General features: G+C 39.4%; 1 protein-coding gene across 8 annotated transcripts in view; it reads right to left on the bottom strand.

Moving 5' to 3' along the window:
- Positions 1-25,473, bottom strand: part of MSI2 (musashi RNA binding protein 2) — a 547,507-nt gene that overhangs the window by 255,865 nt on the left and 266,169 nt on the right. For all 8 annotated transcript variants that reach the window (XM_063457454.1, XM_063457455.1, XM_063457458.1 and 5 more), the window contains exon 7: positions 9,829-9,877. In XM_063457454.1, coding sequence (XP_063313524.1) covers positions 9,829-9,877 — 49 coding nt within the window. The remainder of the gene's footprint in view (positions 1-9,828; positions 9,878-25,473) is intronic.

Here is a 25,473-nt window from a genome sequence, read left to right as displayed (position 1 = left end):
GGGAAATCCATGGATAATAACACATCATAGAAATATGGAAATATAGGATCATACCCAAGTAGAATTTGATCAAACAATATTGTGAGTTATTGAAATAAAAGGGATATTTACTGCGAAATACAGAAGAAGAGATAGCTATAGAAGATAGAGGGGGAAAAAGATGGGGGGAATTTGAAATAATATACTTGTCCAAGGGACTAAAATGGCAGCCCAATCTATTTGTCCATCATGACAATCATCTTGTCCTCACACAAAATTTTTAATGAGAAAGTATGGGGACCCTGCTTAGACCTGGGCTTTGGCAGGGATATTCAATAAACTCTGAATCTTGCCAGATTAAATCTGAAAGAAAACCTGAGGCCAAAATAGCTGATCTGGAAAAAAATTCAACACAAAAGCTATTTTTTAATTCGGATTGAATGTGTAATCGTTTGGAGTCTATTGTATCGCCCACTATCCTCCCCCATACTGCGTACATGTGTGTTTGGTGTAATATATGTGGTGTTTGCTGGTTGTATGTAATGTGCGTGGCATGTACTCGCTGTACATTATGTGTGTATGTTGGCTGTACGTAAAGGGTGTGAAGTGTGCTGATAGTATTAAGCATGTGCTGGCTGTACGGTGTGTGTACTGGCTGTGTGTAATTTGTGTGTTGTCTGTAGGGTGTGTGCGTGCTGGCTGTGTGTAATGTGTGTGTTGGCTGTATGCTGTATGTCTGTTGTGTACTGGCTGTGTAGTGTGTGTGTGCATGCAGGTTCTGTGCATGCTGTATGCTGTGTGTCTGGTGTGCTCACTCAAGCCAAATATTTTCAAAACTTTACTGGGCTCCAACCTTGGTAATTGCTCCTCGTGGTTCCGGCACTCACTGAGTCAGAGTCCGTGCCTGGAGTTTGCAATGCACTCTCACTCAATAGAGCGTGCTGGAGCTGCAGATTAATCATCTAATGAGGTTGATGCAAATTACACATACCTGTAATGAGATACCCCACTAATAGCAGACAAGTTAAGAATTACAAACATTTACAGAGAGTAAAACATACAGCAATAAAGGCCTCAAACACATTCTAAAAAGATTTTTACATCCATATTTAAGGTCCAATGACTTTTGCCAAAATGCAGCAAAGCAAAATATTTTTTCCAAGCTTCATGAGGTGATTGGCAAATACATTATTAATCAGGTTCCAACCTAGGGACAATGGTACATTTACACAGTTTATTGAAAGTGTATCTGCAAAACATCTAAATGTTATGACTTTCTCTGGCTCTGAGACACTGGAGATTAAGAGAATTAAACAGAGGTGACGGAAACGGAATAAACATTTTCTTTAAACATTACTATGAAACATAACTTTCCTGTTATTGCTAAGAACCTCATCATGTGCCGGGCTAGTGTGAAAATGATAGCGCTATAAAGTTAAAAGCCAACAGATCTTCTCAGATACAAGCAGTAACAGGTGCCACTACCCTTCAAACCCAACGTCTCAATGACCAATCATTGAATCACCTACAGAGCTTTTCACAGCTCTGCCTTTTGCAGACTCGGCAGAATCTAAATGTCTGTGTCAATGATTATCAGAAATGCAAATGGATAGATATTCTCCTTCCTATCTGTCATGGTGCAGTGCATTGTAGGAATGCAGACAGACACCCTGGCACTACATAATCTCAAACAGGCCGTGAATGTTAAATATTTGTCATATGGAGAAAGAAATATTTAGCGCAAACTGCTGCCCACTGCTAATGGATAGTAGTGTGAGTTTTGGCATAAGGGAGCATACTGGTAATGAGGTAAACAGTCTGTCGTGCTCTCTACACCGTGTGTGTCCACAATGTCCACGAGTTAAAGCTAGAAGGCTTTCTTAGTAAAACAGTAGTAATTAGAGCAATCACCAATACTACCACAATAAGATTCAATATAGTTCAAAAAAGAATAGAAAACACAAGTCAAGAGCACTTCGCCCCCCAGAACAATGGTTTTCTTATTAAAGTCAATTGCTCATTTCAACAGAAAGCACTCATTTCGGCAAAGGACAGGGTGACGATGATTGGCTTCCCGGTTCCTGTTCTCGCCCCTGTCTTGGTTGATGATAAGCAAAGCATGAAGCTGAACACAAAGGGAGAGCATCCTTGCCCAGGGGTGTATACATTACTCTAATTCCCATAAAGCTGCAGCCCAGATACATTGGTCTACCTATTGTGTAAAGAGAGGAAATCTCAGACCAATAGCAGTTTAATAGCCAAGCAACCACTGCCATATCTTATAAAATAGAGCAATTAATAGTGGACCAGTGTCACACAATGGCTTCTTCACACACATTAAATAAATAAATACAAGGCATTCCAAAGGACCATGGATAAAGAAGTATTGTTTGTAGAGTCCCATCTGACAAAAGGCAGTAAACACCACTTCAATGTCATACTGCAACAGGGATTTCATGTTAATTCACTAAATGGTGGATCGTAGCACACAGAAAGCAAAAGTTGGGCAAAAACTGTTGATCTGGAAACATTCTCCTATACAGGTTTTATTCACAGCTTGGCTACTTTAGTCTGAAATTTGCATTTACATTCTGCAGTTTAGTATGGAATCCTCTGTGTTGTCAGACATTTCTGACCCTACAGAAGTTCTTCTCTCATACAAGGTGACAGAATATGGGCGTTAACATACACATGCTCTGTGAGTATGTTAACGCACATCTTTTTGTTGAAACGAGCAATTGATTTTAATAAGTACAATTTTGCTTATATGTCTGCACAAATTTTCTTTCCTTTCAAGGTTCTGAGCACTTTGTGCATAATGTTGTCCTACCGGTCACATGATAACATGTGGCTAGATTATTTGGTCTTTTGGGACCTCCTATGGCCATGACTGGAAACCAGGTTAGCATGTGCTGCAAAAACTTTACTACTGTTAATTAATAATAATGGCGATGGGAGGTAAGTATGTTGATCTATTAGTGAGGAAGATTATAAAATGCAATGAAAGATCTTCCCGGGGGGCTATAAGTCATTCATACTATCACAGTAATAAGTATTCAATATAACTTCCTCCATTAGCTCATTGCAGGAAAATGAATAGGGATAGACAATTTCTTGGACATCAATGCTACAAGCAGGGAATACCAGCAACACACACAGAAAACAAAAACATAGCATGCCATTACTATATAACTCAAACAAATTGATGGCACAATTGCTAGGGAGTTACAATTTACAGAGTGGATCCGCATAAACATTTTTAGATCAAAACCAAATTATTTCACAGACAGAAGCCCAATTAGCGATCCGCAAACTCCCACTAGGGAAAAGCCCGGGCCCTGATGGCTTCACAGCTAAATATTATAAGACATTCACAAATGAACTGACAGAACCATTCCAACACGCCTTTAATTCGGTAGCACTCACTGCCTCCCTACCCGCCTCTGCTCTAGAAGCACACATTACCCTCATACCTAAACCAGGAAAAGACCCGACTAATTACGGAAGTTACCGCCCGATCTCCCTAATCAATATAGATCTAAAAGTTTTCACCAAAATATTGGCCAACAGATTGAGACCGCTGCTTAGTTTACTTATACACACCGACCAGGCCGGATTTGTCCCAAACAGAGAAGCCAAACATAATACCACCAAACTCCTGAACTTGATCTATCACGCACAACGCCTTGTTTGATAGGGTAGACTGGGTTTGATAGGGTAGACTGGGCACTACTGCTGGCGACCCTGAAAACAATGGGAATAGGACCCAAATGGATCAGGTGGCTACAAGCCATCTATTCAACCCCTACGCGAAACTACGGATCAACGGACAACAGTCTGACCCTGTTCACATACGAAATGGTACGAGACAGGGGTGCCCCCTCTCTCCCCTCCTATTTATTCTCACCCTAGAACCCTTTTTAAACGGCATCAGAGACAACCCAGACATAAAGGGCATTATAATACGACAAACAGAATATAAAATCGCGGCATTCGCCGATGACCTGCTTTTTACAATAGGATCCCCGAACACATCGCTAGCGCCCCTCCTAGCCGAGATCACACTCTATAATACAAAATCCAACTTCAAACTAAATCTCTCTAAGAGTGAAATTCTACCAATCAGACTCGAACCCTCTACACGCGAGCGCTTGCAAAAACTGTTCCAGTTCGTCTGGGCTGAAAAGGCCATCACATACTTGGGAGTCCACCTACCAGCAGACCTAAAATCTACATTCAGCCTAAACTTTGAACCCCTTATCCAATCCCTCAATAAGGACCTTCTCAACTGGCACAAACCACAATTTGATTGGCTATGTAGAATAAACATCCTTAAGATGACAGTGCTCCCCAAGGTACTTTATCTGCTCCAAACCTTGCCCATCACTATACCCAAATCATACTTCACCAAACTAAGGCAACTTTTCACTACCTTCATCTGGGCCCATAAACGACCTAGAATCCCCTACGAAGTCCTAACCAAACACAAAGTTAGTGGAGGCCTAGGCCTACCCCGCATGGAAAGATACTACCAAGCCAACATTTTATCCAGGATATACAAATAGACCAATAGTCCACCATCGAGACAATGGGTGGCACTCGAGAGCGCCGTATTTACAGTACCCCTCTACACAATCCCATGGCAAAAAACAAACATACCCACATTACTTACTCAACATGCATCCCACCCCACTATTCACCCTACACTCAGGATCTGGTAACAAATAAGAAAACTCCAGAACATCTCCCCACACTCATCTCCTCTATACCCAATTACGCACAACCCACTCTTCCCTCCGGGCTTACAAACGGCCACCTACCAAAATATACAGGACTCAGCCGATACGCTTTACCTCACACTGGGGAGAGTGCTAGACAACAATACTACCCGCCCTCTCACCGACCTGACAAAGCAAGACAAACCGACCACACTGACAACTTTCCATTATGCACAATTGACCCACTTCCTTGAGTCCAACCCAACACTAAAAAAGGGTTCCCGCACACTCACGGACTATGAACTACACTGTACAACACATAACGTCAAAACCAAACACCTATCGACGTTTTACAAAACTATTCAAGGCAACCATAACGACCCAGCACCCAGATTCACGGAGTCATGGGAGAAGGACCTTAACATAACTGTCACCGCCCTTCAGTGGAAAACTATATTTACACAAATCCACAAAACCTCCATTTGCAACAGGTTACAAGAAAGTGGATACAAGAGAATATCTCGTTGGCACTATTCGCCGGAGAAACTGCACAACCTCTTCCCACAGACACCAGGAACGTGTTGGAAATGCCACCAGCAGGGGGCGACTTTAGCGCACATATGGTGGCAATGCCCTAACATACAAATATACTGGAACCACATATTGTCAATGATCAGAATAGTGACAGGGCTGAAACTCCCCACAACACCCCAAGCCCTACTGTTTCTACTTCCGCACACACCTTTACCAAAGCCATTACGCATGCTAGTAGTGCAACTGCTTATAGCTGCCAACACCCTCATCCCTGCAAAATGGAAAAACCCTGAGATCCCCACAATCAGAGAATGGATCACAAAGGTAGATGGGATTAAAGACATGGAAGAAAACCACGCTTCCATAACACACACGTACCCTCTCTTTCGAGAGGTGTGGAGTCCCTGGGTGAAATTCCTGACCAAACCAGACCCCACGACTCACACTCACACTTAATGACACACCCATAACTATCAATCGCCTAGAATACAAAGGCAATGTCTAGATTCAGCACCGGTCTACCCAAGACCCCCCCCCCCCCTTAAGTTATAACCACCTCCTACCTTCCTATCCCTCACCCTGGGCATTAACCACATTTGATGACCATACTAGGAGGAGATGCTCATGAGACGCACGCCCACGGACTAAATAGAATCACCAGCTAACACTTAAATGTATCATAACCCATGCCGAAAACATATAAGGTCGCCCCGAAGCCTATACACAACGAGTTCATCTAACTGGAGACCATGTCCACACTCCGATCCGGAAATTCACCACACACACCAACAAATATAGGTGACAAAACTGTACAACACCTCAACCACGAGCCAACTAGGCACACCTCACACTATGCCGTAATCACACGGCCTGGGTAGGAGATTACCCATCATTACAATTAGTCGCTATTAACCCTCAGTAGAGGCATAGTATACTGGCTTTGTGATAACTGTAAATACACTCTGAAAAGTGATAGATGCACAAAATATAACAAGACTCAAAAGGGTGAGATGACCCCCCCCCCCTTTCTATGTAGCCATATCGTTCATCCACTTATGACTTCACAGAGTGGACTTATGCCTAATTCATGTAACCCTTCCTGTTTAATTTATCCACCTTGTAATCCCCGTGTCTAGCTATTATCTATTTCTGTAATATGCGTTTATGACAATAAAGAATTAAAAAAAAAAAATTTTTTTCACAGACTAAGTATGACCAAGTCTTGATTTTTAACCCCTTAAGGACCAAACTTCTGGAATAAAAGGGAATCATGACATGTCACACATGTCATGTGTCCTTAAGGGGTTAAACACAAATATAATTACAACAAATTCCCTCTGGTCTGGATTAATATGAATGCACAAGCTCCAGAAGTGTTTTATTTTATAGGCCAACGCAGTTGCATATAACTGTGTATTACATTGTCTCTTATTTGTATTCATTACCAATATGCCAATATCTCATATCTGCACTGTGCTGTTTTATGGCTCCTCTCTCAGTACACTGTTATAGTGTATAGTGTATTTGGGCTGCTCCATGGCGAGGGAAGAGCTTTGGGTACCAACTTACATAAGGTCTGCCTCTGCCACACATCTCAGAACCTCTCTGCTTAGCTAACGCTCATGCAATGAGCTGACCATGCTCAGGAGAGCTAATGAAAGATCTGGGCAGAGGTTTCTGCCTCTCAATGGAAGAGGAGGAGAACAGCTTGTCCAGCCGGCAGACTTCCAGGTAAGTTGTAAAACTATTATATTATCAATCCTTAATGCAGCATGCTGTAGTGGTTATGGTGATTAGGGAGTTACTTTAATAGTTACAAAAAGTTAATTTCTATAATTATACCCATCATAACCTTCAGGTCCAGGCCCATAAAGCCTTCAAATCTCCACTGGATGCCCATTCTCTAGCTGCCCAAAATCCCTATCTGTGAAGGAAAAGCTCAAAGTACCTAGGGTACCATATGTTACATGCAGCTTGCTTTTCTCTCTAGCAATGAAAAGGTTCAGTACAAACAACTCCAGGTAATGAAAATTATATTGTGTACAATGCTGCTGCAAATTATAGCACACTTTGTTCCAGGAGAAACCATTGTAAAATTGTGCCTCTCTCCATTTTGCTTAGCTCCTTTTAAATGTCATTATGTATAACTATTTCTGTAAGAAATCCCACTGATCCATCAATTCTGTATACTGCATCCAGCATGATGCAAATCTACCAGATGAGCATGAAAATGCAGAATACAACAAGGGGAGTTTTCAGCGTTAAAAAAAAAATAATAGAATTTACTTTTTTTTCTTGACATCAAATTTAAGTAATGGTGACAAGAGGTCCCTGGTGATGGCTAACCATTTAGGGGTTAAACGGTTTTTCCCAAAGTCTCCTTTGCAGTGTGGATCACTCTACCCGTCAACATTCGATTGCTGAAAAGATTCTAAATAGAAGTCTAGGACTGCTGTAGGCATGGGCGCCGCTGATTGGCTTAGAGTGGATAGCTGACGGTCTCAGCCAATCAGTAGCTCCCCATTCATAAAAACAGCTTGAGAATAATATTTAAGTTATTTTTTTGGGTATCCAAGTAGTGGCACCGTGCTCACAGCAGTTCTAGGCTTCCATTTTGATTATTTCCAGCAAACAGATGTTAGAGGTGGCAGAGCTATCTGACACTCTATAGGAGATTTCATGGTTAAACTGGTCATAAACAGTTTAGCCCATGAATATAAGCCAGCACAAGGAACCTCTTTATTTTGGTGAAGTTGTTATGGTGCCTATAGTGTTTATTTAAAGAAGACTATACGAAGCAAATTTACAATGAGAAAAAAATTAATAATCTAACAATTAGTATGTGTAGAGCCATATCATCCCAGTGTTGGTGTTGGTAGCAACACATACAAATGGAAGTGAAAGGGCTAGTATTAACAGAATGATCAGTAGAGTGGCCACATAAGGGATGAGGTTTCAAATATTGAGAAAATTGCAATCTGATCTTTCATATTTGGAACATGTCAACGGCTGCTGATGAGCCATTAACTATGTGAAAGTGATCAGAATAACACCAATTCAATCCTTTTCAAAAACTGTTGGACTATTATTGGATTAGTGAAACTGATCCGTATACCATATGTTAAACAAAACAATGACAATACTTTGAAGAAGAGTTATAGTTACATTATTGAAACCATCAGACACTTACAGAGTTAAACACCTAAAAAGACTTGAAAAGTCACTAAAACACTTTTCTTACAATTAACACATACACCAAATTATTCCCAAGTATTTGCGTACAAGCCGAATAAACACCCCAGACACCTCCTTTGGCTAGATAATATGTGAAAGAAATGTCAACATTGCTCATTAATGGACGTCTGTATTGACCTTGACAGCTCCATCTCAATGGGTGGTCTTATTGCAGTGGTCCTACCATTTTAACCCTTCAATGTAAAAATGTAGAAAGAGCAATGTTAACATTGAAGGATTAAATATGCTTCTAGTTCTCCAAAACTAATAAATAATAAAGAAAAAAAAATCCTAAACAAACTGTAATCCAGGGCCAGGACTGTCTCCTCACTGCAACCCAATCCACCTTCCTTGAAATTGTAAATCTCAATACATTTTGTCCAATTAGATACCTCCCAGAGAAACATGGAGGACACATGGTACATGAGTGGAAATCACCTCGATCCACCAACTAAGTGCTTTTCTGTCAGGACAATTCAAAGTGAATTAAAAGAGAATTTCAAGTTTAAGGTCACAGTAGCCAAACTGAAATTTAGCTGACTTTGCAGTGTTGACCTTTAATTTGCAATTCACTTTGAATTCTCACTTCTAACTCTGTAAGAGAAGCAATAGACCTACTGTGCATCCAGTGCCAGCATTTTGTACAAATAAACCTCAAATTGTCAGAAACTGTGACAGCCACTAGTAGGCATGGGCATTGCAAAACGTAAGCAGAGTTGTTTGCATTTACAAGGCTGCAGGAGCCCCCAAAACCACTTCATTAAGATGAAGTGCTTTTGGTGCTTAGACTATACCTTGAAAAAGACACTGAGATGCTCTATCTAATTTTAACAGTCATCGAATTAAACAAGCGTATGTAATGGGAAGCAGTGAATTGTGCAGATTGATTTGTGAGGAGGGCATGTGACTAAACGCAGAGCAAAGGCTACTCTCGTTTTCAAAAAGGAAACGGTCAAAATCAACACTGACTAGGTATCAGCCTGATTCAGCTCTTCGTTTCCTAATAATGTGATGGAGAATCCTTTATCAGGTTCCTCCTATATTTAATGCCCCTGTCTGTTGCCTTTTGCTAATAACAGGATAAAGGTAAAGGTAACAAGGAGTGAAATGATGGATGCAACAGCGCAGCAGCATGTAGTGGGACACACACTGATATAATTGCTATTTACCCAACAAACATCTGACGATCAAGCAAATTCAGCAAGGAACGGGACACATGTAAATGAACATTACGGTCATTGTTTGAAGCCTTGATCCAATAACATTTCTCCTGACTAGTAGTGTTAACCTTTATTCATATTTCACACAGCAATTCTGATAGATTGCATTAGCCAGCAATGGAATGGGGAAAAAAAGGTCTTACCTCTATGTCTGTTTGTTGTTTTGTCGAACATTAGCATGGCATCCTCGACCTGAAAAATAAATGTGTAATTAATAATCTTAAATTGCTTCCAGTTTGTATATTTATATATATATTGTCATTTCTCAGAATGTTCAATTATTCTGCAAACATTCATGTCAAAACACGTTGCTAGGTGCAATGAATGATAAAATGCTAATCTCTGCTCATCACAATATCAAAGGGGTTGTAATAAAGGTGGCAGAAACACAAGCTGTCACGTACCATATTATGGTATTAGGGGCTGAACACACACATGGCCAGTTATAAAACATGGGAATTAGATTTAAAGGACCACTATAGGCACCCAGACCACTTCAGCTTAATTAAGTGGTCTGGGTGCCTGGTCCAGCTAGGTTTAACCTTTTTTGCCGTAAACATAGCAGTTTCAGAGAAACTGCTATGTTTACCTATGGGTTAATCCAGCCTCTAGTGGCTGTCTCATTGATTTTCACAGTGAGAAGACGCCAGCATCCACAGGAAAGCATTCAGAATGCTTTCCTATGGACTGGCTGAATGCGTGCGCGGCTCTTGCCGCGCATGCGCATTCAGCCGATGACGCCTGAAAAGGAGGAGGAGAGTTCCCCTGCGCCGAGGGAGCCCGGCGGGGGGAAAAGGTAAGGGATTAACCACTTCCACCCCCTAGAGCCCGGCAGGAGGGGGACCCAGAGGGTGGGGGGGACCTAGAGACCCTGTAGTGCCAGGAAAATGAGTATGTTTTCCTGGCACTATAGTGTTCCTTTAACCCCTTAAGGACCAAACTTCTGGGATAAAAGGGAATCATGACATGTCACACGTGTCATGTGTCCTTAAGGGGTTAAAGCATACCTACATAAAACAACCAACCAACCAGGGAGAGAATGCAAACCTCATTCTGGGTACTATTTCATTATTTTAACAATATCTTCTAATGAGGCGAATCGCTTAAAACAAATGAATCTTATGGACTATTAGATTTTATTGTTCTAATTTATGCAAATATTAACCTTACCCACAGACTAAACCGTGATATCCCTGAAGATATCCCTTTATTTGTAATTTTATTATATATTTTTCTGCTTTTTAATTTGCCTGCGGCCAGAGTTGGAATTTTTCCGGTTTCCAGTTCCACCACGCTGTGGTTTTGTTCCACTTGAAGTGGAGATATGCCTCTTTACATCTATCTGTCTGTAAGTGTAATCAAATAAACATATTTTGTACTTTTTTACCTTCACCATGTATGGTTCTTTTCATCCATTCCTTTGAAGACATTCCTATTACCAGAATCTACTATCAAGTCCATACTATATACCCCAGGGGGGTGAGAGGTCTGATTTTGACTTATGTTTGTGAGTTTGCTACTAGCACCTCATTTCCTGTATTTATTATACTGTGTTACGCTATGATATTTTCTATTATTCTAGATTCACTATTATTCTTGTATAGAATATTTCAGCCTTGGATTCTATTTTCCAGGTTGTATTCCATTTTTGTAAACTCATTGGATGTGGTTCCAACTTTTGTTGTCTTTATCTTTGGGTGTTAGTGAGGTACACCTGGGATCCCTCCAATTTAGCGAATACTATTCTGTCTTTAGTGTGTATTCTGTTTTCTTTATCACTTAAACCGTGATACATCTTACTCAGAGATTGATATCATTTTACAGACACCTACATATAAAACCAGAGGTTGATACAACCTTAAAGTGCTACACCAAGTACCATAACCACCTCAGTGAGTTGAACAGGTCATGGTGCTTAATGCCTGTATGTACAGTGTTTCGCTATAAAACGCTGCACATACAGAGATTAACCCCTCTGTTGCTGGGGCTGGAACTCTATGTCCGGCAGCGTCACCCGAGTTCTGGGTCAGCTAATGTCAATTCTGTCCATATTTTTAAGCACAGAATTGCAATCATTAGCTGAGAGCAGCCAGCTGATCCTCACAGGCAATGAATAGCCAATAGGATCGTCATCTGGCTCTGCAGCTCTACAGAAGCCTGATGCATGTCACAGCCAGCCGTTTTTTTTTGTTTTTTTTCCCTGGTGTTCTGGTTTTTCCCCCTCTTTTGTGCTGCTGCTTGATTGGTTGGGGTAGTATTCATTAATTGCACCTGTGTGGGATTTGTATCCCCATAAAGGCACACCCCAAACTCACTGAGCTTGCTCACATTACTTGAAAGCAGACTCTATTAAGTAGACTCTTTCAAGTAGGAGTTAAAAAACCAGGAGTTAAAACTAACTAGGGGTTTAAACTATCAAGGTAATTTTTAATTTTTTTTATTTATATATATAGATTTTTTTTTTTTTACTTATTTATTTATTTATTTTATCTGTATCTGGGGAAATGAGTGTTAGCAAGATTGTTAGTTTAACTCAATGCACATCTTGTTGCATGTATGGATGCCTGGATGTACCCGTCCATGGTCCATACCTCTGTGATGGTTGTGTGCGAGTGGCTTCTCTGGAAGCTCAGATTGGAGATCTTGAGAAGCAAATCGCAACTTTGAGGGAGATTGACAATCTTGAGAGGAGTCTGCTGCTGACTGAGCAGAGTTTAGTGGGGACAGGTAGTGGAGAGGGAGGAGATATGACAGATGGGGAACAGGCATGTAGCTGGGTGACAGTGGGGCGAGGAAGCAGGGGGGGAGGGAAGAGGAAAGGGCTAGCTAGTCCTGATTTGGTGCAACCTAGCAGATTTGCCCGTTTGAGGGAAGATGTTGGGAGCATCAGCTCAGGAGTAGCTGTATTAGAGGAAGCTGTTACTTCTAACAGCCGAGGTGACAGCCCCTCTAGTACGGGTGGGGATCAAAACGTAAGGAAGGCAAGACAGGTTGTGGTGGTAGGGGACTCTATCATTAGGAGAGCAGATGGGGCAATCTGCCACTCTGATCGGCTCAACCGGACAGTTTGCTGTCTCCCGGGTGCTCGGGTCCGGCATGTTGCTGACAGAGTGGATGGATTATTGGGAGGGGCTGGGGATGACCCAGCGGTCATGGTCCATGTTGGTACCAATGACAAAGTAAGAGGAAGATGGAAGGTCCTAAAGAATGATTTCTGGGAATTAGGTAGCAAACTCAAGAAAAGGACCTCCAAGGTGGTATTCTCTGAGATATTACCTGTGCCACGTGCTACAGTGGAAAGGCAGCGGGAGATTAGAGAGGTTAATGCGTGGCTGAAGTCTTGGTGCAGGAAGGAGGGTTTTGGGTTTTTAGAGCACTGGGCCGACTTTGCGATTGGGTACAACCTATATAGTAGTGATGGATTGCACCTAAACGGAAGGGGGTCTGCAGTGCTGGGGGATAGGATGGCTAGAAGGTTGGAGGAGATTTTAAACTAGTAGTAGGGGGGGAGGGTCATAGCAATCTACAAAATGGAGATAGGACAGAAAGGAGATGGGCTTTAGAACAGTATAAAGAGGGTGGAGACGGGGGGAGGGGCAAGCTCAGAACAGAGAAGCTATGTAATGTTAGTAATTCACAAAATAAACAAGAGATGCATGATATTAAATGTATGCTTACTAATGCAAGGAGCCTAAATAAAAAAATGGGGGAACTAGAGGCATTAGCATACACTAAACAATATGATATAATAGGCATAACTGAAACATGGTGGGATGAGACACATGACTGGGCAGTTAACTTAAATGGGTACACATTATTTAGGAAGGATAGGAAAAACAAGAAGGGTGGTGGGGTATGTTTGTATGTCAACCATGATTTAAAGCCAAATCTTAAGCAAATTGAATGCGATGAGGAAAATGTGGAAGCTTTATGGGTAAATATCTGCTTGGGGGAAAAGAAGGGAAACCAACTATTGGTTGGGATATGTTATAAACCACCTAATGTTAATATTGACGAGGAACAACAGCTGTTTGAGCAAATTGAGAAAGCTGCAAATCTTGGTAACACTTTAATTATTGGAGATTTTAATTACCCAGACATAAATTGGGACATAGGGACTAGTAGCTCAGCAAAGGGAATTAGGTTTTTAAACTTGTTAAATGACAACTTCATGTCACAACTTGTACAAGCACCAACTAGAATGGACGCTTGTCTGGACCTGGTTTTAACAAACAACGTTGATCTTTTGACCAACATTCAAGTAGGTGAGCACTTGGGAAATAGTGATCACAATATAGTGTCCTTTGAAATAAACTCAAAAAAACAAAAGCACATGGGGTATACTAAAACATATAATTTTAAAAAGGCCAATTTCAATAAGATAAGGGAAGCTTTACAATATATTGACTGGCATAAACTCTTTAGTGAAAAGAACACTGAGGATAAATGGATCATCTTCCAACAAATATTAGAAAGGTACATTTCTCAGTATGTACCATTGGGAAATAAGTATAAAAGAAACAAATTAAAACCAATGTGGCTTAGTAGAGAAGTAAAACAAGAGATTACAAATAAGAAAAGGGCATTTAAAGCATTTAAATCAGACAAATCAGATGCATCTTATAAAAGATATAAGAAAGCAAATAATGCGTGCAAAAAGGCAATTAAACTTGCTAAACTTCAAAATGAAAAAATGATAGCTAAAGAGAGCAAAACCAACCCCAAAGCATTTTTTAAGTACATAAATTCCAAAAAAACCAAAAATGAAAGTATAGGTACACTTAAAACTGAAACGGGGGTGTTAGTTAATGAAGACCAAGAAAAGGCAGGAATTCTAAATAACTATTTCTCCTCCGTATATATTAAAGAAGAACCCATGGCAATAGATGTGCAAATGATTGCTACTAAAAACTTGCAGAATAATTGTAATTGGTTAACTCAAGACAATGTGCTGCAGCAACTAAAGAAAGTTAATATAAACAAAGCTCCAGGGCCTGACGGTATCCATCCACGTGTACTTAAGGAACTAAGTGTAGAAATAAGTGAACCTCTGTTTTTAATCTTTAAAGATTCTTTTCTTTCAGGAAGTGTTCCGGAGGATTGGAGGAAGGCAGATGTGGTTCCTATATTCAAAAAGGGTTCAAAATCCTTGCCTGGAAATTATAGACCTGTGAGCTTAACTTCTGTGGCTGGTAAAATATTTGAAAGGTTATTAAGGGATAATATTCAAGAATTCCTTGAGAAGAATATGGTTATCAGCAAAAATCAGCACGGTTTTATGAAGCACAGGTCATGTCAAACTAACTTGATTGCGTTCTACGAAGAAGTAAGTAGAAGTATAGATCAGGGTGTTGCAGTGGATGTGATCTATTTGGATTTTGCCAAGGCATTTGATACAGTTCCACACAAAAGATTAGTGTTCAAACTCAAAGAAATCGGTCTTGATGAAAATGCTTGTTCTTGGGTAGAACATTGGCTTAAAAACAGAATACAAAGAGTTGTCGTTAATGGTAAATTTTCAAGCTGGACAGAGGTGGCAAGTGGTGTCCCTCAGGGGTCTGTTCTGGGACCCCTTCTATTTAACATTTTTATAAATGATCTTGAAGACAGCATTGAAAGTCATGTTTCAGTGTTTGCAGATGACACAAAACTTTGTAAAATAATACAATGTGAGCAAGATATTACTTTGCTGCAGAAGGATTTAGATAGACTGGAGGACTGGGCACTCAAATGGCAGATGAAATTTAATGTTGAAAAATGCAAAGTTATGCACTTCGGCGTAAAGAATACACAAGCAACGTATACCCTTAATGGAAGCGAATTAGGGATAACAACACACGAAAAGGACTTGGGAATTGTTATAGACAACAAACTATGCAACAATGTGCAATGTCAATCAGCAGTGGCCAAGGCCAGTAAGGTATTGTCATGCATGAAAAAGGGCATTCATTCTCGGGACGAGAATATCATTTTGCCTCTCTATAAATCACTGGTAAGACCACATATTGAATATGCTGTGCAATTTTGGGCACCTGTTCTAAAGAAGGATATCATGGCACTAGAAAAAGTGCAGAGGCGGGCTACAAAATTAATAAAAGGATTGGAACATATCAGCTATGAAGAAAGGTTAACAAATTTAAACCTATTTAGTTTAGAAAAACGTCGCCTGAGAGGGGATATGATAACATTATACAAATATATTCGGGGCCAATACAAACCATTGTGTGGAAATCTATTCACAAACCGGACTTTACATAGGACACGAGGCCATGCGTTTAGACTGGAAGAAAGAAGATTTCGTCTAAGGCAAAGGAAAGGTTTTTTTACTGTAAGAACAATCAGGATGTGGAATTCTCTGCCTGAAGAAGTGGTTTTATCAGAGTCCATACAGATGTTCAAACAGCTACTAGATGCATACTTGCAAAGACAGAATATTCAAGGATATAATCTTTCAATGTAGGGTAATAACTGCTTGATTCAAGGATAAATCTGACTGCCATTCTGGGGTCAATAAGGAATTTTTTGTCCTAGCTTGTTGCAAAATTGTGCTTCAAACTGGGTTTTTTTTTTTTTTTTTCTCTTTTGGATCAACAGCAAAAAACAGGTGTGAGGAAGGCTGAACTTGATGGACGCAAGTCTCTTTTCAGCTATCTAACTATGTAACTATGTAACTATATGAGACCAGGCATGCAGCAAAACCAAGTAAGAGGGCCAACCATTGTCAAGATATGGAGCTAGGAAACTCCTGGCAAGTCAAAGAACAGTTTTCCAGGCATTTGAGTGCTTCTTTAAATTTACTGAGGCTTACACGCACCCTATTATGCACCCTTAAGAGCATGGGTATATATTTAATACATGGAAGCACCCACAGATAGAACCTAATATTATCAATAACAAACAGTTAACTCTCCCATAAGTCTCATCCAAAAACTGGAAAGCTATGTGTTAGCTATCCTCAGATAGAACATTTTCACACAATCACATACCTAACCTCAGAGATATAGAATGCTACAATTACCAATAGATTACCTGTGATTCATGAGTCAAGTATTGAGACAGTTGCTATGTATAAACACTAATAGCAGGCTAGGTAAAGCAAAGTTTGTGCTTGTTACATGTCTCCGCGGACCACTTATTTTGGTTGTACTTTCATTCATGTGTATGCATTTTACCTTTTATCCTAGCCTCAATGAAAAGAAAAAGGCGACATCCCTCATTTAGTGCTTCTGGTCAAAACTGGCAATTTCTAAATAATGAACAAATGCACCAAACTAACAATTTCCAAATGATAAACAACCAGTTTGACAGATTTCCCCCAGGAGCATGATTTGAGGGGAATGATTCAGTGGAAGGCAGCCAACTTTCTCCAGGTGCTTAATCTACCCATAGATAAAAGGGAAGGAAACGATATGCAGAGATATTTATTCTTATTTTGTTTTGTTTGCTTTTTAAATGCTGGCATTTTAGTAACAGAGGTAAGATCAAATACCTCTGGTCAGTATTGGGAGTAGATACTTGTGTCTGCAAGGATATTGCAAATACAGAGTTGCTTTTGCTGCCTCACCCATTCCCTATAGAATGAAATATGTTGTAATAATTTAAATAATACGCTCCCACTGGGTTCAGTTCTAGAACGGTGAGCAGTTAATGCTGTAGAATGTCTTTTGTCAAGTTGAATATTCTTTTGCCTCAACAAAGGACTTTCAATCCCCAGTATATTTTTGTTCTTTAAACAGTCTTGAAAAAAATAAATGTATTCAACAAAACAGCATGTTAAAAGTCTGAGCATTCACAGGGAGAAGTTGGCTTGAGTTCGCAGCCAGCTGGGCATTTTGCAATTTTCCAATTGGTGTATTTGGGAAGAGGACTGTATCACTTGGGCTTCAAATCAACTCTGTTTGAGGCTGCTTAGCTATTGAAGCGGCTCCTACAGATGAGCTAAATAGTAGGATTTTTTCAGGCTTGTTGGGCTCTATAATTACACTAACCCTCCTGGAACGATCTCCTCAGTTTGGCCACAATGCCTGGATCACAACCATTAAACAAGCAGAACTATAATCAAACCAATTTAGAATACAAATTAAACAAAAATGAAAAGAAAAAAAAGTGGCATCCATTTACAGAGCAGATATATTTAAAAAAAAATTTTTTTTTAGCTCTGAACCAGACTTAGCAAACGTATGTGCAACCTAGACAGATTTGAAGTTTAAAAAAATCAGCACGAATATCTTAAAAGTAGGACTTCGGATTACACAAGGATACCAAGAAGTATGTTCTTTTGAGTGTCATCTAACAGGATGGAACTACAGTATATCAATATATGACTTCCTCGGTATAGTGTAATAACCAGACTACTTGCAAATATATAGTTTAAAATTTGTTCAAAATTGTTTTGACATTTAAACTTTACCTCCATGCCATCAGTACACGCATGAAAGAAAATACATTTTGCACAAGCAACCTCTTGCACCAAATAATTCTACACACTAAGCCACCCCATCCATTGTTATAGCACTCTTCTAAAGGATGGCTTAAGCTATAAAAAAAATACATTGTTCTCTATACATTATATAAGGATTAGATTTTCTGGGACACTGTCAATTACATGTTTTTTAAATTAAAGGAACACTATAGAGTTTAAAATACATGACTACAGGGAAACTACAGTTTACCTCTGCTTCTGCTCCCTTCGCCACGATAGGGTTAAAAACGCTTTTGATCACTTACCTGATTCCAGCGCTGAGGTTCCTCAGCACTGAGTCGGGTGCCTCCGACGCCAGCACAAACCAGAAAAGCACTGACTCAATGCTTTCTCATGGGATTTTTCAACCAAAGTGTGAGGACGTCCAGAGCTGTTCCAGTTTCTGGAATAATCTTAACCCTGAGGCGATTTTAAAGGATCACTATAGGGTCAGGAACACAAACTTGTATTCCTGACCCTATAGAGTTAAAACCACCATAAAGACCCCCTGGGCCCCTCATGCCTCCATAAATATAGCAACATCTTACTGTATTCACAACACCAGACTTACCATGGTGGAACAGCAGGTAGCAGACCTAGCACAGCAGCAGATCGCTACAACAGATAGGCTAGATGCCATAGAAGATCAGAGCAGACGCTACAATCTGAAAGTCCGGGGGATACCTGAGTCGGTTAAAGTAGCTGAACTACCCCACTAGATAAGGCGATCTTAGGAGTCCTGCTCCCACCAAAGCAGGTGAAATCATTGAGGCTAGATGGTATGTTCCGGTTACCAAAACCAACAAGGGCGCCGGCAACTGCAGACCTCATACTTTGATTACAAACCCTTTCAGATAAAGCCTCACTCTTGGCCGCTCTGAAGGGCAAAACCCCCCTGCTGTTTGCGGGCACCTCGCTAACAGTATTCCCAGACCTCACCAAGAGCACCCTAACCTGGCAAAAATCACTGCAACCTCTCCTGCAACACCTTCGTGCCAGAGAGATTTCCTACAGATGGGGAACTCCACAAGCTATATTGTTTACTCACAACGGGACTTCCTACAGAGCACAAGGCTGTCAGGAGCTGGAATCGCACCTAAAATCAGCAGGCATACTACAAGCCGCACAAACAACTGGAACATGACTGTCCCAGCTGAACCCGGCTACCATTCAGGAATTTACTCCAAGAGAAATCCACAGAGCCTCACCTGTCAGGCCAGCCTCTGAGGAAACGGAGGCTGGCCCACTCAAGGGGACTCTTAATTACACCATTCACACTCAACATGTTTACCACAGTTAGAGATTTCTTTGTTTTATGTTTTTTGTTATTCCCCCTTTTTTTTTTTCCCTCGTTTTTAATTTTACTTTCCTTGCAAAGTCTACTAGATTACCATTCTGATGTGACATACATGTTATGCTAGTCTTATAAGAACCCACGAAGTGTTCTTTACAAGCGGAAGCATTCAAATTAAGCAACAAATGCTAAGTGTGTCTCCATACCGAGTAGCCACACTCGATTATTTTTTTTCCTCCTCCCCCCCCCCCCCCTCCCCTTGCCAGTTAATGGTTGGCCTTTCTACAATACTCATTTAGTCTCTGGAAAAGGGGTAAACCCCTTTGTGGTCATCGCCTAAATTGGAGATTAACACTCTCACTACAACCACACAGGGCTCACTGGCTGTTTCTTAATGTCTCTTTGAATGTAATTCAATAATATAAAATGTGCAATGTTACTGGATGCCCACAATTGTTTCTGAATGTTGATAACTTTGCTTGCGACTGCAGTTGTGGCATTGCTTGCTCCTTTGTATTCTACACACATGATAAAATAAAGAATAAAAAAATATATATATATATTTTTAAGTTGGAATCGCTCATGTCTAAAAACACACAGCGTTATAAAAATAGAGTGCTTTAAAGACCCCCACCCACCATTCTTCTAAATGTCAGTCATTGTTCCAAAATAATAGCATTCTTTGCTCTAAGTTAAGGTCATACAATGTGGACTCTAATAATGTGTGTATAAAGAAGGTAAAAGATAAAATGTTATCAATGCTTTAGCTGAAGGGACATATATGCAAACACACAGACATACCAAACAAAATATAGGAGGGATAGAGAGGGTTACAGGAAAACAACGATTTTCTAATTGCAGATGAACAGTCCTTTCTTAAAAAAAAAAAAAAAAAAAAAAAAAATCTCAATGTGCTTGCAAAGCACAAGGACTGAAACTAAAATACTCTAACCATACAAAGCCTGAACAGAGTAAAAGGAAAAAAAATGCAATCCTTGCCTTAACAGCTAGGTTCTCACGGTTCTCTGTGAATCAAAGAAAAACAGCTTGCATGAGACTTCAGCAAGGAGAAACAAGGGGCAGAGTCAAGGTCTTTGATTGTGCACCCTTGATAAAGCAAAATTATATCTTTTTTTTTTCCTTCTCCCTTCTCTTTGTCCTAAAACAAAGAAACGTAAGCAAAGCTACTGGTAAACTGCTCTAAATCTAACATTTAAAACTATACCCAATATATCTGCACTTTTACTAGTGTCAATTTCATAGGCTGTTGTATTCAGGGCAGCCTTTGGAAGAGTTTGGAGTATATTGCTGTCTTGCCAAGGAGATAAATAATTATTTAATCTCTCATTTTTATGTAACAGTATTGGAAAAGAAATGAAACGTTTGGTAGATTTTGTTATCTGGTTCTACGGGATCTCTCTCTACTCATGACCTCGGAAAACTGAAAGCAAATGTTCTCACCTATCTATGGGTACATAAAATACCCTGCCCCAGGCCTGGGATTCAATATAGACCAACCAGGTCAAAAAGCATTGTCTGGAAATGGACAAGCTATCTATGGAAAAAGTCAAGAACTGAACTACTTAGTAACTAACTTGATTTATTTATTTCAAATCTTTACAAACCCAGTAAATATACATACACACACACACACACACACACACAAACCATTATTTTTTTTTTTTACACAGAACACTTTTTTTTTTTACTCCAAACCCCTAATTTACTTGCTTTAATGCTGTGTGTGATGCTTGTGTCCTCTTTTTTAATTTTACCAAAAAAATGCAGATTTTAATAGAAATTATTAAACTGAAACCAACTGATAAGTCCTTGAGTGCTGACCTTTTCTGGAACATATTTATTTATTGCACCGGTATAATTGTTTAGGAAACTGAGTGCAAGATCTCCCAAAAATTATAATATAATTTACTCAAAATGTTACAATATTTCACAGTAGATGAATGCTACTTTTTATCTATTACTATGATTCTTAGAAGTTGTTATACTCAAAGGTTTACTCCAACCACCATGACAACTTCCACCTCCGGCAGCGTCATCCAGGCCTCCAAACAGTCCCACTTTTGGGGTTCTGTCACGCTGTCCAGCTTTAGTTCCCTGTTGTCCTGTATCTGGAAAAAACAGGGAACTGTCCTCGAGTATCACAACGGCAGCATCTCATGGCTGGAAAGTTTGGAGTGGGTCAGGCAACATGTGAGTGGGAGAACTAATCCTTTTTCTAGATGGGCACACCCATTATGGGCATTGTTACAGATCCATGTCACTGGAACCCCCCCCCCTCCTTCCCCAGGGGCCTGCAAACCCATCTAAATGTTGTGGGCTTAAATGTTGGTATTAGAGATTTTTGTTGGAGTAATCCTTTAATCATGACACACATGGATAATGCAAAACGCACGCAAAATTCATGAAACAAATAAATCAAAATACATAAATTAGATCGCGGCTTGCCTAGTTTACCAAGTATCTTTGGTTAGCTCTGTCAGGGACTCTCATAAAATAAAAATTAAACCAAATTGAAAATTGTGCTCTTATACACATGGCTTGTGGAATACGTGCTACACAGGGTACATATTTAACGCCAGATACTAGTTACATTTACTTTTCTTTTTTTTAATGTTTATAAGGGTTACTTGAACAGAAGACAAACCTGCTACAAGCAGTAAAACAGTTGAGAAACACGGATCTAGACTTACTTTGCTTCAAGGTACAACACAATCCTTTCATCGGCAATGATGAGAGTTCTACAATGTCCTGATACTACCGTGTTATTAGCACAGCCTTGAGACATGCCATTATTTGCTTTAATATTGATTTACACGCCTTTTTCAGCACAGCCACAAGAATGGTGCCTAAAGCATGCAGCCTGTAGCAGCCCAATTCTACCACCACAGAAGAGTCTCCAAAGCTCAATCCAGCTTAAGGCATGCATTAATCAGAAGTAATTAAGAGCCTCTGCAGACATAGACTTAGAATAAATATTTTAAACATTACAAATTGACCATAACAAGTCCCAGGCAGCCAGTGAATGCTCGGTCTCGTACAGCATGAGCCAGACAGTAAATTTAACCTGCTCAAAGTCAGAGACAAAAGCTCGTTTTGGAGCAGGGCTCTTCCAGTGCCTGGGACTGCGCAAGGAGGACAAACCAGGGAAAAATAAGGAAACGTCTAATTGATGCCTGAGAGAGGAAAACAAAATGTAAACCTGCAGGAGATAAAAGTTTTAATAATCCAAACAGTTCCTGTGCGTGGCTTAAAATAGAAAGACCAGTTCACACCAGATGGCAAAGAGACAAAAAAAGAGGATTTTGGCTTCTAGCAGCAATATATCATTTAAACAAGGCAGTGAAACTAAATAGATATTAAACATTTTCACATGCTCATCTTGGATTCCCAACTAAATACTTTTCACATGTGCTATTATCTAGTACAAAATCATTTGTAATTGTGTAATAGTAAGCTTATTGCATGTTATTTTATAAATAAATCCTTCTGCTTTTAGAGGTCAGTAGGTTGGGACTGCTTCGGGAGCCTGTTCTGGAATTAGAGCTGTTTTTTTTATTATTATTATTATTTTCCAACAGCTTAAAGCAAAGCAGTCACTTCTTCCCTATAAAATTTGAATACAATATTTAAGACTCGTGTCTCTTGTGCTTAGAACAAATTTACCAGCATGTATCTGATTGTCTCTTGCTACCTAGGGCCTCAATTTGATTCTTTTGGATAAACCTTTCACACACCGGTCAAATGATTTATCTACAGCAGTCGCCATTGTAGTCTATGGGAATGTTTGTAGATAGATCATTTGAAAAGTTTCCCTAGCAGACTGTGATTATTTGAAAAGCTTTTCCAAAATAATTAAATCAAGGCCATAGGATTTTCTAGGTGATGGATGATTTAAAAAAAATGTAAAAAAATAAAAATGTCCAATATGCACTTTAAATATAGACCGCTTCCATTGATACATTACACTATGTTAGGTAAATGAATGGTCATGTTAAAGTCATATCATTTTTAATTTATTTCTTTTAACGTGGATATATGTCATCTAAATAACGCCGATTAGGGGTTTCTGGTCCCAGAATGCAATGTGTAATAGCATGCAGCCCTACCCCTGAGAAAAGGGGGACAAAGTACAATTTAATCTTGACATATAATCTCATTGGTTACCTGATGCACGCCTCTTCACACCCATTCATTTAATTTTAGAATTCTAGTAGGAATGGGAGAGCCTGCGCAAAAACATTTATTCCTATTTTTTCAGTTATGTGGAACGCCATGTCAGCACAGGAGCGCTGATTGAACACATGAAAACGCTATGAAGAGGGGAAATTACTAGGAGACAGTGCTACTTTTAATAAGTCTTATGTTAAGAAATTTTACCTTTTTCCTGTTCTCAGCTGGTGAACTTTACTGATGAAAATGAATGAAGGCTATTGTGGAATACAAGTGTCATTTCAAACTAGAGATCTTAATTAAGTGCCAGTAATCCACTTATATATAGGAAAGTCTATTCTTAAATACTAACAGTTTAATGCTTTGGGACGGTTTAGTCTTTAATATCATAATGGTCATATATGTAATAGGTACTGTCATGGCACTGATCAGGTCAAATAAGGACTTCAAACAGGGTTAATTTAGGTTCTTTATTAGAAAGCTTTGACATGGTTAGTCTTGAAATAATAAGAGTAGCAGGACTTAAAGGGAAGTGGAAATAATAAAGACAAAGGGAGACAGTAGAACCTACAAACAAAATTACAGGTAAATATATTGAGGGCTATAAAATAAAGAGTTTAGCCAATAAGCCCCAGTTAAAGTAGCAGGAAAACCTATAAGTGAGATTATAGACAGAAGGTGGAAAGAGAACCTATAAACAAAATTATAGGCAATAGTAAGAAAGAGAACCTATTAACAAAAAAGTATAGGGAAGTATAAGGAGATTATAGAAAACAAGAGTTGGGCAATATGCCCCAGGCAGGTTTAAGGTAGCAGGAAAATCTATGAGTGAGATTATAGGTGAGTCAAGATAAGGAAACCTATAAATTAAACTATAGGTTCCAGGTAGACAAAATACAACTAGACAGACATATAAAGGATGAAGTAATTCATGCTAGTTTAGACATTAGGGTGATCAGCCTTTTTGGTTTGGAGGCAGAACTGCAGTTTCAGATAGTTCTAACAGGATCTTTTTAGGATAGTTGCAAATAATAGGAATGTTTGTAATATCCGGGTTAGTTGTGTAGTTTCCGGTAGGTGTACAGTAGTTTAGAAAACAAAGCAATAAGGAATCAAAGTCCACTATGGAATAAAGCAGCAAGGTATTGAAGATCAGGTTTCCCCCCAAAGCGTATTGATAGAAAGCAGGTTGGAAGGATAAATCAGGTTGGTTCAATGGTATTCAGAGTAGTGCAGGATTTCTCAGTATGAGGAGCCAGGATCAGAACATACACTTCAATCAATGTGAAGGCAAATTGCTTTGGCAGGATGTATCCTCTTATACCAGATTTAATGATCATGCTATGCAGGTGAGAGTAACAAAGGTTAGACTAGTGGCTAGGGAGATCACTAGTGATGGAAAACTGTAATTGTAGAAAATAAAACAGCAGAAAAGAAACATAATTTTGGTTGTCAGGATAGGATCCTGACAGGTACTTTGTTTGCATCAGGAATTATCAACTCAGTGAAAGCACTAACATGTAGCTAGGACAATCTTGGTGAATGCAGCTGAATTTCACAAAGTCCTCTGGCCAACCCACAGATCCATTTCAGATAAACACAGAAGAAGACTTCTGCAGAGTATCTAGAAAATGTATCTGTAATATCTGCCTGTGTGTTTATTTAGTTGAATAAGTCTTTTATATATATATATATATATATGTATATATAGTCTTGGGCCAAATGCTCGCCACAATAATATATGTCTATATTATTGAAAAGTATTAATACGCAATCTGACGTTCTTTATAAAAAATAAGTATTTATTCTACTTCAATAGCAAATCATAATATACTTAACAGA

This window comes from Pelobates fuscus, chromosome 1, assembly GCF_036172605.1.
Source record: "Pelobates fuscus isolate aPelFus1 chromosome 1, aPelFus1.pri, whole genome shotgun sequence".
NCBI classification, from domain to species: Eukaryota; Metazoa; Chordata; class Amphibia; order Anura; family Pelobatidae; genus Pelobates; species Pelobates fuscus.
The sequence above is the reverse complement of the archived record's forward strand: the minus strand, read 5'-3'. Positions and strand labels throughout refer to the sequence as shown.